This window comes from Manis pentadactyla, chromosome 1, assembly GCF_030020395.1.
Source record: "Manis pentadactyla isolate mManPen7 chromosome 1, mManPen7.hap1, whole genome shotgun sequence".
In the NCBI taxonomy this organism is placed as follows: Eukaryota; Metazoa; Chordata; class Mammalia; order Pholidota; family Manidae; genus Manis; species Manis pentadactyla.
The window spans coordinates 138,569,381-138,587,877 of record NC_080019.1 but is presented as its reverse complement, the minus strand read 5'-3'; the positions used below and the strand labels follow the sequence as shown (position 1 = coordinate 138,587,877).

The 18,497-nt window shown below is 36.8% G+C and overlaps 1 protein-coding gene across 1 annotated transcript in view; it reads right to left on the bottom strand.

The window, feature by feature from the left end:
- The window catches only part of LIPI (lipase I), a 47,939-nt gene extending 29,611 nt beyond the window's left edge, over positions 1–18,328 (bottom strand). The window contains 2 exon segments of the mRNA XM_057488534.1: positions 4,588–4,782; positions 18,241–18,328. Of these exon segments, the coding sequence (XP_057344517.1) occupies positions 4,588–4,782; positions 18,241–18,328 (283 nt within the window).
- Positions 18,329–18,497: the final 169 nt, after the last annotated feature.

Genomic DNA, 18,497 nt, shown 5'->3' with positions numbered 1-18,497 from the left:
TCAAGACATGCTTAGGATCTGGTATTCTCTTTGTAGAACCCCGAACAGCCTCTGAAATTCTTTCCCACTCTAATAGTCTATGCTTATGTGGATTCTTTTCTCTATAATTAATCACAAGCAGGCTCTAGTTATCAAAAGTTGCAATATGTAACTGCTCTTGTCAAGCTTTATTGATACAAAAGGTGTGAACCATGTATGATTCAAGTCTATTAAAATGATAAAGCAAATGAAAAGCTAACCATGGTTCACACCTCTTCACTTGCTTCTAAGACTTTCCATTTAAAAAACCTTCAGCGTCACTAAGAATGCACAAGTTTTTCTTTAGTGAAAATAAAGGTAGAAGATTGTGGAGGGCCGGATGTGATGTCACCCCAGAAATGACATCACCAGACAAGTTACAGGAAGTGATATCACTGTACGTGGAAGTAACAATATCGGGTGTGAGATCAGTCTGGAAGTGACATCATTATGAGCTTGTGTATATAAGTAGTGCTCAGAAAATAAAGTGAGTCACTTGTCTGCCCTCAGTGGGCAGTGAACCTCCTGATCCCAGCTTTGGTTTCTGTGTCTTTCTTGCATCTTCCTCTGTGTTTTCTTTAAGCTACTCATCCACTCCTCTCAGGTTCAGCTGGTTTGTGGAGCTGGTCTCTGTAGGTGGCACCTGAACAGAGACCTGAGTATGGAGTGAAAGGGACCTGAGAAGGGTCAGGTCTCGCATAGATGGCCAGCTGTTTCAGTGAGGAACCTCCCATAGGAGAATAGTCATACGTCTATAAGGTAAGGGGATGGTACAGGACCATTAGATTCAAGAGTGAAACCTGGGATAGCAAGGGTCAAAGACTGTCAGGTTGACTATAAAAATTTTGTATATACTCTTAAAGCTATAAATATGGGACATTCTGGATCAAAAGACCAGGCACTCTTTGTACATGTGCTTAAAACTACATTTCACGCATGCGGCAGTAATGTGCCCAGCCAGCAGTTAAAATCTTTTCTTGCTTTAGAGCGGACTTAGCAAGAAATATGGCTGCAGCTTAAACAGCACTTCACTCTCCAGGAGCCTCGGGACTTTCCCATAGAAACATTTGCTTTGTGGAATTTAGTGAAAGAGTTTAGACCCCTCCCCAAAAACCTCCTGTTTGCCAGATAAACCTCTCAAAGGGAACATTGTGGCTAAACAATTTAAACAAGACGGTGGCTGGCTATGAGGCATTTGTAAAATCCATGGCCTCAGGGAGTGATGAATCTTTGCCTCCCAGACTTTTAGCAGAAACTAACCCAGGAAAAATAAAAATACTTTCAGAAAGAATCTGGGTCATCAGTCGGGGGAGGATAATGATGACACACCTAGGGACTTGAAGTCAGAGCTATCTGACCTTGGAAAGCCTAAAATAACCTCTCCTTATCTCCCACTCCTCCTTTTGCAAGTCTACCTCATTCTAGTAATTTGCAACTTGGCAATTAATTTAGTGTGCAGGCCCAGCTGTAAACTACACAGTAGAAGGTAGGATGGATTCCATCTTTAACCTACTCTTTAACAAACAGACAATAGATCAAGCCCATAATTAAATAATCATTTTGTAATTGGATATTAGTAACTAAAAAGTCTTAGTATTAGTTTCTGTCTGTGTATGTATTCTTTTATGTTGACTGTAGTCATTACATCTCAATCTGTACGTTTGTATGTCTGAATGTGTAAATGAAAATATTTTCCTACCTCTGGATGGCATTAATAAAAATTAATTTACAGACAAGTGCTTATAAAAATTGGACATTCTAAAACTTCCAGCAATTCTAAGAAAAGTTATTAAGCATTAATGCTAATTTAAGTTTAACTGAAATGGGCATGACCTTATAGTTATCAGCTGCCTAAGTTTATGTAAAGTAATTTCAGTTGATGTTATCTGTTAAATCTTTCAAGAAGATGCTTAAAGAAAAGCTTGACTTTGTCTAATGTTTGGTAAAAGTTTTGTGAGTAATCTAGCATGGTTGCTAAGAATGAATAAATGAGTAGCAAATGAACATCATAAGAATAACAGTGTGTTAATGTATAATAGTGTGTATATCTGCAAACAGCCTGAGAATTTTGTGGTACCCTAAATTCTTAAAGTTTTGCTAAGTTATATGAACATGTTTTGTGTTCAGTGAGAAATTGTGTTGTAAGGCACATTTCCAGAAATGATAAAACATGTGCATAAATGTATCAATCTGAGGAATGCTGGTATAACAGTTTACAATGGCCTATTTCAGTGTTCACCAAAGGTTAAAGTACCTAATGGTTTTAAATTCTATTAAAACTACTTAATATAAGAAAAAATTTATGTATGCTAAAGAATGTGTGTTTTAATAAGAGAAGGTATAAGGAATGGAAATGCATTGTACTGAAAGTAAAAGAAGGTAACTTCTTAAAGTACAGCTGTTTACTGAGTGCTTAAGAAAATGAAATCTTAATATTAAAAGGACTGTAAGCTAAATGTTAACAACTGTGTAACCTTCTGTATTTGCCTTTAAACTTTTTATAGTCATTCTGGTTAAATAATAAGTATTATTTAATAATAACCTATAATTCTATTTAGGCAAGTGCCTTAAAACTTTCTTTTGACAACTTCCCAACACCAAATTCAAAAAGGTGCTTTTACCTCTAGTTAACTCTGATATTTTCCAGAGGGCCCCTGGAACATGTCAGAGGAATTTCTTCTCCTCATTGAAGAGGAAAATATTTAGCTAATTCAGTTTATTTATCTGATAAATAATTACCTCCATAATCACTTGGAAAGCACTGTCAAATGAATATTGCTAACTTTATTGAATGTTTTATGTTACAGAAATATCCATATATTCTTATATCAACTGTCTTATAAGCTCTCATCAAATCTTTAACCATTGTCATTTGTTAAGTTTTTTATCATTTATAGTTTATTACTCCTAAACTCAAAATCCAACATCACAACAACCACAGAGAGCCCATTCTCCCAAGTGGGGACAGCTCAAGAGGCTGATTCAGGAGGGAAGGAGATGGTCAGACAACAGAATCTGTCTCTAATGACTAATAAGCTGTTCCTAGTGATGTTAGCCATCGTCACCATCCAGTTAGCTGGCAAGCCCTCAAGAAAAGAAGCTACACAGACCAATTGAACCTACACCAACTACAACTTCAATCAGAAAATGAGAGGGAAAAGTTTTCAACCCACTGAAATTTTCTAATCTTTTTACCCCTTTTTTTCTATCTGCTGGGGCTGTAACTTTCTCCTTCCTTCTCAAACCAAACTTTTTGCAGAACCTCCTTACCCTGTTGTTTCAGAAAGAATATCTTACATTATAAAAAAAAGCCTGAGTTCCCCAAAATATATTACTTGAGTTAGGGCCCCACTGGCTGGCAAGGGAACCCTAAAGCAGGTGTTGGGCGTGGAGGCCATGGAGGCATAAACTACCAAGGAGACAAAAAACCAACCCTCTGGAAGGATGCTGCCACTCTTTCTCACTCTCATACCTCACATTGCCCTGATTGGCCCCAGAGGATGACTGGTTAGGCAGAGACAGGCAAGATTCCTCAAGGGAGGAACAACCTAAGGCACAGTTGCAGGGGGGCCATCAGGAGAGAACTTGGAGGCCAACAGAGTTGAGGCACAGATCCTCACCCCTACTAACTTGGAGAGGCCTGAACCTTCACTATCTCTGAGAGAGATCTCCTACTCCTATGGCTGCTTTGCTGCCCACGCTCAGCTCAGATGGAAAGCCAGGCTGTGGTCATAATCCCACTTTTCTCTTACACTATGGGAAATTACAGAAATCTTTCACTATGGGAACATAAGGGAGGGGGCTATCTTTTCTAATTATCTTATAGAGAATTAAGGGACTGGCTATGTTTAATATATTATGGGAAATTAAGGAAAGGGCTGTGTTAAGGAACTTTCTACTTTCTATAATCTCTATTATATCTATCATCTACATTTTTTAATAAAGCAAGAAGGAGGAGATGTGGAGGGCTGGATGTGATGTCACCCCAGAAGTGACATCACCAGACCTGGTTACAGGAAGTGATTATCACCAGAAGTGAGATCATTGGAAGTGGAAGTAACATACCGGGTATGAGATCAGTCCAGAAGTGACATCGTTATGAGCTTGTGTATATAAGTAGTGCTCAGAAAATAAACTGCGTCATTTGTCCGCCATCAGAAAGCAGTGAACCTCCTGATCCCAGTTTTGGTTTCCGTATCTTTCTTGTACCTTTCTCTGTGTTTTCTTTAAGCTCCTCATCCACCCCTCTCAAGTTCAGCTGGTTTGTGGAGCTAGTCTCCACAGAAGATAAATAGTGAGATCTTTTTGTATATCAAGAACAAGGATCATCATGAGACCACCAAACGTGCCTACTACATTGAGCATAGAAAAATAGCCAAATTCCTCACTTAATACCTAAAAAAAATTTAGTAGGAAATGAACTATTTTCTCTGGTTATCCCACAGATAATCTTTCCATAAAATGTTAACATATTCACAAGTAAATATGAAAGCTTCCAGGAAAAAATAGTAACACAATTGTTATTCATTTTCCACACAGAATTACAGTAATTACAACAATCTCTCTTACCTAGCCAAGGACAAGATTTTTTCTTAAAGTCGTCACAATCCACACATGAACCAATTTTATAATCTTTGAATGAAGAACAAGGAAATGAAATAAAATTGCAGTTTGTTTCCAAAGCTGCCATGAACAAGTAAACTGCTCTCTGGTGGTCGCATTTAATAAATTCAATTCCTTAAGTGTTAAAATGAAGCAAAAGAACTGTAGATGTATTAACCCAAGTTCAAGTAAATTAGAGAAAAACTAAAGATTAAGTTCTTAACATTGTGAACTTAGTAACATTAAAGTGTTGACTACAACGCAGTTTTATTTCAAGCAGCTGAAAAAATGGTACCATTCAAAACTTAAATTTAGTATGCCTTTTACATAAGATTTGTAAGAAAATTTCCTAAATAATTAACACAGTGAAATAATTTCAGTAATTTAACAAACTCTACACAGTGCTACCAATTTAATAACCCATCTCTCCTTTCTTCTCACTGTCAGAAATGACTATGAAACCAGGTGACATTAAAACTTTATCACAACCCTCATATATGTATACAGTAGGGGTCAAAGTTGTATCAGTTATTCAGAGGATTGACTGGAGGTCATATGCATGTTGGTAACAGTTATTTTTATTGTTAGAATTAAAGCTATGTGCCGGGTGATAAACATGAAGAAGCTGCTATTTCATGACATCTGTTCATGATGTTCTATATTCTAAATATCAAATTAATTCCCTCAGTTGAGTCAGTAATAAACTCTGGCAGACTGGAACAAACTGATTTCTGAGTAGACTTTTGTCTACTATTAGGAGGTCTTTGCTGTCTTTTAAGCTTATTATCTTTTCCCATAGATTCAAAAATAAAAATCAATAAAATGTCTTTGTCCACTTGAAAAAAATATTTTATCACATCCCTTTCCTGTCCCAGTTTCTCCTTATCGCTTTGACCAAACGTCTCTAGCTGCATGGCCTTAGCCATGTGTTATTTGACCTGATGCCACTGGAGACTCACATTTTGCACTATGGCTCTGAAGTGAGCCAAATTCCACACCCAGAGCTGTAACTCAGCTATTTATGTATAAAACAACAAAGTGCAAGAGTGTATAAATCTGTTTGTACAGTACAACCATGATGGTGAAGATAAAATCCTGAGAGCAAACTGTGTTATATGATACTTTGGCTACACATGCATCTTTAATGACTTATATAACTTCTGTTTAAAATGTGAACTAAAATGGAGGGCGGAGGCAACATGGCGGCATGAGTAGGACAGTGGGAATCTCCTCCCAAAAACATATATATTTTTGAAAATACAACAAATACAACTAATCCTAAAAGAGAGACCAGAAGACACAGGACAACAGCCAGACTACATCCACACGTGCGAGAGCCCAGCGCCTGGTGAAAGGGATAAGATACAAGCCCCAGCCCGGCAGGACCAGAGCGCCCCTCACCCCAGCTCCCGGCGGGAGCAGAGGAGTCGGAGCGGGGAGGGAGAGGGAGCCCAGGACTAATGCACACCCAGCGCTAGCCATCCGCACCAGAGCGCAGACACAGTGCATGCGTGGACGGCTGGAAACTAGGGAAACAGGGCAGCAAGACCTCTGAGCGGGTCCCGAAGCTGATGTCCCTGTGACAAAGAAAAGCGAGTGCTTTTTGAAAGTCTTAAAGGGACAGGGATGCAAAAGCTGGAGGGAAATAACCCAGGTCACAGTACAGCAGCTGGAAACTCCAGGGAAACCCGGGCACACTAACCCTCTGGGCAACAGCTCTGAGACCCCTCATGGAGATAAATAGCCAAACATCCCCCTGTCCATTACCCCTCTGGGGCGCGGCCATAGCAGAGAAGCAGCCTGAGCCTGGCCACGCCCTCAGCAAGGGAGCTTCCTCCACACCGGCCCGGCAAGACACAAAGACCCAGTCTACACGCAATTGCCCAACACCAGCCACAAGGGGTCGCAGTTGTCCCACTAAAGAAAGGCCAGTAGCAAGTGGAAAGTTTGGCCCTCCCAGCTGAAAGTCAATAGCACCTGTCAACATGAAAAGACAAAAAAATTTGATCCAGACAAGACTAACCCAGACAGCTTTGGCATCTGCTACATCTTCCCCTGAGAAGGAACCTGGGGAGATAGATTTAACCAGTCTTCCTGAAAAAGAATTCAAAACAAAAGTCATAACCATGCTGATGGACTTGCAGAGAAATAGGCAAGAACTAAGGAAGGAGAATACAGAAATAAAACAAGCTCTGGAAGGACTTCAAAACAGAATGGAAAAGATGCAAGAGACGATTAATGGGCTAGAAAACAGAGAACAGGGACGCTGAGAAGCTGATGCAGTGAGAGATAAAAGGACCTCCAGGAATGAAAGAATTCTAAGAGAGCTGAGTGACCAATAGAAACGGAACAATATCCGCATTATAGGGGTACCAGAAGAAGAAGAGAGAGAAAAAGGGATAGAAAGTGTCTTTGAAGAAATAATTACTGAAAACTTCCCCAAACTAGGGGAGTAAATGGCCTCTCAGACCACAGAGGTACACAGAACTCCCATGACAAGGGATCCAAGGAGGGTAACACCAAGACACATAATAATTAAAATGGCAAAGATCAAAGACAAGGACAAAGTATTAAAGGCAGCCAGAGAGAAAAAAAAGTCACCTACAAAGGAAAACCCATCAGGCTATCATCAGACTTCTCAACAGAAACCCTACAGGCCAGAAGAGAATGGCATGATATACTTACTGCAATGAAACAGAAGGGCCTCGAACCAAGACTACTGTATCCAGCATGATTATCATTTAAATATGAAGGAAAGGAGGGATTAAACAATTCCCAGACAAGCAAAACTTGAGGGAATTTGCCTCCCACAAACCACCTCTACAGGGCATCTTATAGGGACTGCTCTAGATGGGAGCACTCCTAAGAAGAGCACAGAACAAAACGCCCAACATACGAAGAAGGGAGGAGGAAGAATAAGAAGGGAGAGAAATAAAGAATCATGAGACCGTGTTTATAATAGCTCAACAAGTGAGTTAAGTTAGACAGTAAGATAGTAAAGAAGCTAACCTTGAACCTTTGGTAACCACAAACTTAAAACCTGTAATGGCAATAAGTACATACCTTTCAATAATCGCCGTAAATGTAAATGGACTGAATGCACCAATCAAAAGACACAGAGCAATAGAATGGATAAAAAAGCAAGATTCATTCATATGCTGCTTACAAGAGACGCACCTCAAACCCAAAGACATGCACAGACTTAAAGTCAAGGGATGGAAAAAGATATTTCATGCAAACAACAGAGAGAAAAAATCAGGTGTTGCAATACTAGTATCAAACAAAAAAGACTTCAAAATAAAGAAAGTAACAAAATATAAAGAAGGACATTACATAATGATAAAGGGCTCAGTCCAACAAGAGGATATAACCATTATAAATATATATGTACCCAATACAGGAGCACCAACGTATCTGAAACAAGCATTAACAGAACTAAAGGAGGAAATAGAATGCAATGCATTCGTTCTGTGAGACTTCAAAACACCACTCACTCCAAAGGACAGATCCACCAGAAAGAAAATATGTAAGGACACAGAGACACTGAACAACACACTAGAACAGATGGACCTAATAGACATCTACAAAACTCTACATCCAAAAGCAACAGGATACACATTCTTCTCAAGTGCACATGGAACATTCTCCAGAATAGACCACATACTAGGCCACAAAAAGAGCCTCAGTAAATTCCAAAAGATTGAAATCCTACCAACCAACTTTTCAGACCACAAAGGCATAAAACTAGAAATAAACTGTACAAAGAAAGCAAAAAGGCTCACAAACACATGGAGGCTTAACAACACGCTCCTAAATAATCAATGGATCAATGACCAAATCAAAATGGAGATCCAGCAATATATGGAAACAAACGACAACAACAAAAGCCCTAACTACTGTGGGATACAGCAAAAGCAGTCTTAAGAGGAAAGTATATAGCAATCCAGGCATATTTAAAGAAGGAAGAATAATCCCAAATGAATGGTCTAATGTCAGAATTATCGAAATTGGAAAAAGAAGAACAAATGAGGCCTAAGGTCAGCAGAAGGAGGGACATAATAGAGATCAGAGAAGAAATAAATAAAATTGAGAAGAATAAAACAATAGCAAAAATCAATGAAACCAAGAGCTGGTACTTCGAGAAAATAAACAAAATAGATAAGCCTCTAGCCAGACTTATTAAGAGGAAAAGAGAGTCAACAGAAATCAACAGAATCAGAAACGAGAAAGGAAAAATCACGACGGACCCCACAGAAATACAAAGAATTATTAGAGAATACTATGAAAACCTATATGCTAACAAGCTGGGAAACCTAGGAGAAATGAACTACTTCCTAGAAAAATACAACCTTCCAAGACTGACCCAGAAAGAAACAGAAAATCTAAACAGACCAATTACCAGCAATGAAATTGAAGTGGTAATCAAAAAACTACCAAAGAACGAAACCCCCGGGCCACATGGACTTACCTCAGAATTTTATCAGACATACAGGGAAGACATAATACCCACTCTCCTTAAAGTTTTCCAAGAAACAGAAGAGGAGGGAATACTCCCAAACTCATTCTATGAAGCCAACATCACCATAATACCAAAACCAGGCAAAGACCCCACCAAAAAAGAAAACTGCAGACCAATATCCCTGACGAACATAGTTGCAAAAATACTCAACAAAATATTAGCAAACCGAATTCAAAAATACATCAAAACCATCGTACACCATGACCAAGTAGGATTCATCCCAGGGATGCAAGGATGGTACAACATTTGAAAATCCATCAACATCATCCACCACATCAACAAAAAGAAAGACACAAACCACATGATCATCTCCAGAGATGCTGAAAAAGCATTCGACAAAATTCAACGTCCATTCATGATGAAAACTCTCAGGAAAATGTGAATAGTGGGCAAGTACATCAACATAATAAAGGCCATATATCATAAACCCACAGCCAACATTATACTTAACAGCAAGAAGCTGAAAGCTTTTCCTCTGAGATCGGGAACTAGACAGGGATGCCCACTCTCCCCACTGTTATTTAACATAGTACTGGAGGTCCTAGCCACAGCAATCTGACAAAACAAAGAAATTCAAGGAATCCAGATTGGTAAAGAAGAAGTTAAACTGTCACTATTTGCAGAAGACATGATATTGTACATAAAAAACCCTAAAGACTCCACCCCAAAACTACTAGAACTGATATTGGAATACAGCAAAGTTGCAGGATACAAAATCAACACACAGAAATCTGTAGCTTTCCTATACACTAACAATGAACCAATAGAAAGAGAAATCAGGAAAACAATTCCATTCACAATTGCAACAAAAAGAATAAAATACCTAGGAACAAACCTAACCAAAGAAGTGAAAGACCTGTACTCTGAAAACTACAAGTCACTCTTAAGAGAAATTAAAGGGGACACTAACAAATGGAAACTCATCCCATGCTCGTGCCTAGGAAGAATTAACATTGTCAAAATGGCCATCCTGCCCAAAGCAATATACAGATTTGATGCAATCCCTATCAAATTACTGGCAACATTCTTCAATGAACTGGAACAAATAATTCAAAAATTCATATGGAAACACCAAAGACCCCAAATAGCCAAAGCAATCCTGAGAAAGAAGAATAAAGTAGGGGGGATCTCACTCCCCAACTTCAAGCTCTACTATAAAGCCATAGTAATCAAGACAATTTGGTACTGGCACAAGAACAGAGCCACAGACCAGTGGAACTGACTAGAGACTCCAAACAATAACCCAAACATATATGGTCAATTAATATATGATAAAGGAGCCATGGACATACAATGGCGAAATGACAGTCTCTTCAACAGATGGTGCTGGCAAAACCGGACAGCTACATGTAGGAGAATGAAACTGGACCATTGTCTAAACCATATTCAAAAGTAAATTCAAAATGGATCAAAGACCTGAATGTAAGTCATGAAACCATTAAACTCTTGGAAAAAAACATAGGCAAAAACCTCTTAGAAATAAACATGAGTGTCCTCTTCTTGAACATATCTCCCCAGGCAAGGAAAACAACAGCAAAAATGAACAAGTGGGACTATATTAAGCTGAAAAGCTTCTGTACAGCAAAAGACACCATCAATAGAACAAAAAGGAACCCTACAGTATGGAAGAATATATTTGAAAATGACAGATCTGATAAAGGCTTGACATCCAAAATATATAAAGAGCTCACATGCCTCAACAAACAAAAAACAAATAATCCAATTAAAAAATGGGCAGAGGAACTGAACAGACAGTTCTCCAGAAAAGAAATACAGATGGCCAACAGACACATGAAAAGATGCTCCACATCGCTAATTATCAGAGAAATGCAAATTACAACTACAATGAGGTATCACCTCACACCAGTAAGGATGGCTACCATCCAAAAAAAGAAAAACAACAACAAATGTTGGCGAGGCTGTGGAGAAAGGGGAACCCTCCTACACTGCTGGTGGGAATGTAACTTAGTTCAACCATTGTGGAAAGCAGTATGGAGGTTCCTCAAAATGCTCAAAACAGACTTACTATTTGACCCAGGAATTCCACTCCTAGGAATTTACCCTAAGAACGCAGTAATCAAGTTTGAAAAAGACAGATGCACCCCTGTGTTTATCGCAGCACTATTTACAATATCCAAGAATTGGAAGCAACCTAAATGTCCATCGATAGATGAATGGATAAAGAAGATGTGGCACATATACACAACGGAATATTACTCAGCCATAAGAAGAGGGCAAATCCTACCATTTGCATCAACATGGATGGACCTGGAGGGTATTATGCTCAGTGAAATAAGCCAATCGGAGAAAGAGAAATACCAAATGATTTCACTCATCTGTGGAGTATAAGAACAAAGGAAAAACTGAAGGAACAAAACAGCAGCAGAATCACAGAACCCAAGAATGGACTAATAGGTACCAAAGGGAAAGGGACTGGGGAGGATGGGTGGGTAGGGAGGGATAAGGGGTGGGGAGAAGAAGGGGGATATTAAGATTAGCATGCATAATGGGGGGGGAGAAAGGGGAGGGCTGTACAACACAGAGAAGACAAGTAGTGATTCTACAACATTTTGCTATGCTGATGGACAGTGACTGTAAAGGGGTTATAGGGTGGACCTGGTATAGGGGAGAGCCTAGTAAACATAATATTCTTCATGTAAGTGTAGATTAATGATAACAAAAAAAAAAGAAAGAAAAGGGGGATTTCTCCCTGATAGGATAAAACTAACTGTAAATCGACGATTAATGCATGCTTTAAATATCCTTAATTTTGATCACTTAAAGGGTGTCAGATGATCAGCTATGGAGGTACATTTTTATGATAATATTCCTTTCTCTTAAAAAAAAAAAAAGCAGTTCCTGTGTGGTGACCCCCAATGAGTTCTACACAGTTGTATAAAGGGCATATCAAAGTGTAGGGAAAGGGTCTGTTTGTGTTTATACAAAGGATCAAAGCCTAATTTGGCTACCTAGAAAATGAACTAAGATACGATATGAAGAAGAACTTCCAACATCAGCACTCTCTGGAAGAGTCACACCAGAAGATGATCATCAAAAAACCTCAACAAAGATCCAGGCACTGCTACAGTTGTAGCTGCATTCATCCCACTGGTTCCTGGACTTGCCATGGGAATGAAGAAGGAGACATCTAAGCTGGCCTGTGCATACAGTAAAACAACAAATTTGACTGGATCTATACTGTCGGAACTCAACCAAGAATTAGGAGAAGTGCAAGTTGTAGTGCTCCAAAATCTTACAACTACAGACTATCTACTGTTAAAAGAACATATGGGATGTGAACAGTTCCCAGGAATGGGTTGTTTTAATTTGTCTGATTTCTCTCAGACTGTTCAAGTTCAGTTGGATAATATCCATCATATCAGAGATAAATTTTCACAAATGCCTAGGGTGCCTAATTGGTTTTCTTGGTTTCACTGGAGAAGGCTGGTAATTGTAGGTCTGCTTTGGTTATGTAGCTGTATTCCTATTATGTTAACGTGTGCGCGCAATTTAATTAGTAGTTTAAAACCTATACATGCTTATGTTACACTACAAGAAGATATGTCAAAGAAATAATCAATCTTCCCATGTTTTCTTCCATCTGCTACTTCTATAGCTTCTCTTCTTCCTTCATAATTACAACCCCTAAGTAGAATTCGTGCCTCATATCGAATTTACCAAGTATCATAATTCCTCCAAGTGCTAAAGATACCTCAAGACAAATGCTGGGCATAGAAGCCACAGGGCATAAATCTGCAAAGAAGTAAAAAGCTAACCTTTTCAAACAATATTGCTTCTCTCTCACTTACCAACTTTACATTTCCCTGTATGGCCCCAGAAGATGACTGGTTAGCCAGAGACAGGTAAGATTCCTCAAGGGAGGAACAACCTAAGACAGGCACAGTCGCAGGGGGGCCATCAGGTGAGAAATTGGGGATCAACAGAGGTGAGGCTTAGAACCTCACCCCCCCTGTTTTGAGAGAAATCTTCTGCATCCGTGGATGTCTTATTGCCCTTGTCTAGCTTGGATTAACACTTAGTCTACAGGCACACACCTGATCATGTACATTTGCCCTCTTACAGCACTAAACTATGTTTTCTACCTTTATCATGCATCTACCTACCACTTCAGCATTTTATTAAAAATAATAATAATAATAATAAGGGAGAAATATGGGATTTACATATAAATCAAGTATAAAAATCAAACGAATATTCATATTTGACCTGATTGTTTACAGTTCATAATGCATGATCAAAACTGAAAGTTTCTGTGATGACTGCTCTTGCACTGTTCACCATGTAAGAACTTATTCACTATGTAAGAATTTGTTCACCATGTAAGAACTTGTTCATTATGCTTCAGAAGATTGGAGACTGACGAGAATTAGGCTTGGGGTGGATTAATGATTGTGCATTGAGCACTGAGTCCCCTATACAGAATTTTATTGATGTTAATAACCATTTGATCAATAAATATGAGAGATGCCCTCTCAAAAAAAAAATAAATAAATAAAGACAACTGTCAAGGCTGTTGTAAAAAAAAAAAAAAATGAATGGTAAAGTTTGTTCAAAATGTAATTTCCTGAGACTATACGGAAGATTCTGATTTGGTAGGTACATCTAGATTTAAAATGCATAACTCATGGGATTCTGATATAAGCAGTCTACAGAGGTCTACATAACTGCACACATGTAGATACAGTGTGAAGCCCTCAGATATTAATCTGACAGAATTACAGGGAAAATGCATAGGGAAGAAAATACAGTGGGTTATTCTATATTAATTTATATTGCTTTTAACTGACCAAATTGCAGATTTATGTCTATCTCCTTTGAGCTTCACAATGCACTGAGTACTACAACTTTTACTTCCATTTAAAAATGAGGAAACTGAGGTTAAGGGAGGTTTAACAATTTGGCCTAGTGTAACAAGTCACCAAGACTTGAATCTGAGGCTTTTAATTACAAATTGCATGTTCTTTCACATAGTCTTTATTTTAAAGAAACTTCAGGACAATGAATTTAAAGTTGCTTCTGGTTTTAGTTACACAACAGAAATAAATTACTACTCACATCAGAAAGATTTGTACACAATTTAGGAAAAAATAATGATGAATTGGTTAAGGCAGTGAGTTAGAATTCCATGGATTTTGAAAACATCGTTGTCCTAAAAACAGCCTAGGAAGAAAGATTCTAAAAATTTCTGTACTCTGACTAATCAAAATGTAGTCCACATACCCATGGGCATCACCTGGGGGGTTATTAGAATTTCAGAATATTGGGCTTTACCTCCAACCTATGAATAAAAATCTGCATTTTAAACAAGATTCCCAGGTGTAATTTCTATCATGTTAGAAGAATTTCACTTTCTTCAACTATGAAATGAGAAAGATGACTTCACTTCCAGGCTGCTAGCACACAACAGCTGGCAAGCTACCACCTGTAGGCCAAATCTGGCTGGCAAGCTAAGAATGGTTTTCACATTTTGAAATGTTGAAAAAATTAAAATAATATTTTGTGATGTGAAAATTACAGTACATTCAAATATTAGTGCCCATAAATGAACTTTTATTGGAACACAGCCACACTCATTTTTTATGAATTGTCTTCAGGTGTTTTCATGCTATGGTGATAGAGTTGAATAGTTGCAACAGAGACTGCATGGCCCTCCAGGCCTAAAATAAATACTGTCTGACATTTTACAGAAATACTTGTTGACCCTTGCTAGAATAATAATAGCAAACAACCACAGGTGCCACTTAAGCACTTACTATGAATCAGAAACTGTACTAAGAATATATACATGGATAGAGATACATATAGTTGTATATAGTTTGTTCAGCTACTCTTCACTCCCCTTTCATCCTATTTAAAAGATATTAAAATATCTGACTAATCTTAATTTTTCAAAGTGTTTTTCCTTTTATGAAGGCAGATGTAATCATGTAATGATTTTCATGCTGACTGGAGACATGCCCTCCAAAAGGTATATATCTGAATCTCTAGGGAAGAAGGGTGGAGCACAGGTAATTTGAATAAAGCATACTCATATGAAATCAGTTACTGAAAATTTCATTTTCAGTGGGAATTAGAGGAAAATGACAGAATATATAAAAGTTAGCATGGGTAAAGAATGATTTTGAGAATCACTGAAATCTTTAATTCCTTATTTTCTATATAATATACTGTTATTAATATCTAAGAAGTCTGCTACATTTTTTAGTCAACAGAGACAAACATATTTAGTAATTATATCTGAATTTTGCAACTGCAAATTTAGGCAAATGCCTAATAATCAAAACAATAATTTCAGAAAGTCTGCCACATAGAGTATAAACTATAATTAAAATGATATAAACTGTGGTATGGCACAAAGGTTAGGGACTTTAAATTTCTCTGACTTTCAAATTAAGGTCTTACTGTTATACATTATACAAACATAAAATCCCTATCAAGAAACTTCCAATGAGTAAAATAAAAATGATAAACTGTGTATCAGTACCATTTAATTTTGTATTTGCATATAAAACTCAAACCCTCCTAGAATTTATGAAAAAAAACATTAATTTGAACTTCTAGGTCATATCTGAAAATGATATTTCAAGTATGCATTCAAGAATTTTTTTAAAAATAAATTTAAAACAAAGAAAATTATCTGTTTTGCAAGATCACTACAAAAAACTATTCATTGATACTTTAAATTTCTTATTATAATGTAGAACAAGTAGTTTGCTTTATTACCACAAAGTGGTAGATGATATTTTTAAAACTAGTAAACTTTATTACCACAAACCAGTAAAGCAGGAGAATAAAGTTCTACTTTATTACCATAAATCAGTTTTGGTTTTTGTTAGTTTTCAGCATAACAGGAAAAAAAAACTTGTTTGTTTTGTAATTGACAGTTTACCTATGTAAAAATTTTCCTCAAAAGTAGGGTTATTTGAACAAATGAAATTGAATCAAGATTCAATTGTCATGATTTTCAAATACTGAATTGATTTCTCTATTACTGAATTATTGTAACTTTCTCTTAAATACTTGTTTTCTATTTACACCTTCTTGTCAAAAGTTTTCTAGTTACCAATTATCTGGAAAGTAATTAAAAATACAGAAAATAAAATTTACCAAACACACACATGTTTATATGTACATAAACTTTTTTCATAATAATCTAATATAATTAGTACATAATCAAAAAGCATATTTTTTTCATATCATGATAGCATTCTTTATCCCAGAATCAGAAGACCATACTGATTATTTTATACACAAATTTTTATGATAAATCAAGTCATTAAGTTCTTACCAGATCTTGTCCAGCACATCAAACAGAGAAAAATGTATACTCTCATTTGGAATCTGATAAAAGTAAGACAAGCACTCAGATTCACCTAAAGAGAAATTCTGAAATTTCTCTTTGGTAAGACTGGCACAGTCTGGTAGGTTTTAATGTAAAAGGTCCCTGACCTTTTGCTCCTCCCTGTTTGTTGCAAAGGTGGTTTGTTTTCTCCCATTTAGCCTGTAGTTTTGAAAAGGATTTTTAAGTCAAAGACACTCAGCTACACAAGTTAAATTTAAGGAAAGAAAAAGTTAATTATGGCTTTCTTTATTCCTCTCAACTACAGGGTTTCAGAAGTAGTCAGGAAGAATGTTTGTTGAAAGCCTAGAGCAGATGTAATGTTAGAGAGTGCTAGAAATGGAAAAAGTCAGAAAAAGTTGTGGTTTATGTTCATTTTGATTACAAACTAAGCTGTCTTTATACACCGTAAGACCAATAATGAAATCCATATCCATCAATCTGTTAAATGTAAAATATGGCCTTTTCATGTTTAGGTCATTTTGCAACCCAAACTCAATGGCTATTTAAAAATTTTAAATACTAGTCTGTCTCTGAAGATGTATAATTTGAAAATGAAAAATAGTTTTCTTTTAATATAGCAAACATTTTAAAGTTATTACAAGAGTTTTTTCCCCATGTTTACATATTTTTTCTCTTATTTTTCTTCCAGCAAGGGACTTCAGTAGGCCAGGAAAATAGGGAGTTGTTCTAAGTACCTGCATTATAAGCTCAAAAATGAAATTTGCTTTCTGGAAATTCAAGTCTCTGCAAATTTCCAAAGACACTATAAGAAGACAAATGTTTAATTTTCTTCAACAATCAACAGTTACTAGTCAGAGATCTGGGGACTCAGAAACAAAATGACTGACTCATTTAAAAATCATGAAAATGTAACTGCTGATGAAACCTCATCATTATCTTGAAACGTTTGATCTCTGGGAATTTTATGAGAGACTGCATTTTAATAAGGTGCCCCCATCATAATCTGACTGGAGCCTAGCAAATAACCTAGGTACTTTCACATCATTTAGCTGTAGCAACTGCGCTTCTCTAACAAAGATAAATATACTGTGTCATTTCAGAATGTGAGAAGAAAGATCATGTAATTGTCATGCAAGTTAGAAGAGATTCTTCTTAATAAGTTCATACGCAAAAAATATCTTTCCTATTTAACATACAATTTTTCTTTTGCTTTGTGCTTTTGATGTGACACTAACTGTTATATGAATCCTGCACATTATTTTCTTTACTGCTCTACAGAGCTCATGTTGAAAATATGAAAATATCACCTTGTCATTTAAGACATAGCAATACATAGCAGTGTTTCAAAATACAAAATTATTTTACTTTCATATTTTTTACTTGCTATCAATAGTGAGAAAGCTGGGGTTATTAATGTCCCATTGCATTAAACAGCAAAGTATTGAGGAATGATTAAATATATAAAATGCCTACAGTTTAATAAGAGAATATATTATTTACACACTTACTAAGTCCACCATAGATGTTAAAAATAATTTTAACAAGTTGCATACAATAAACAACACTATAAAAATGATGTGGAAGAGAAGGATGAAAATATAAAGTTGATTGAGCCCTATGCGGCAGGAGTGCTTTGTAGGCACTTTACAACTAATTCTCTAACAAGTAGTTGAGTAGTGTATTCTGAGACGGGGGAGTCATTGTTTATCAGAATATATTTTGGCGCTACATTTTTGTATAATTTAGCAATATGTGTCAGAATGGCTAATGATCTAACCCTTTGACTCAGCCACTAAACATTCGAGATACTTTTCCACAGAAGTACAACCACACAAGCGCAAAGATATAGGAGCAAGGTTATTCATCCCGGCATTTTTATAATAGCCAAAAAACTGGAAACTATGCAAACAGTCTAACAGTGGAGGATTAGTCTAATTATGTACATATTGTGGTTTAAAATTATTAAGGTATATGAACCACTCCACAAGCAAGAAGGCAAAGCACTTCCCACACTGACCTTTCTTGTCACTCTGG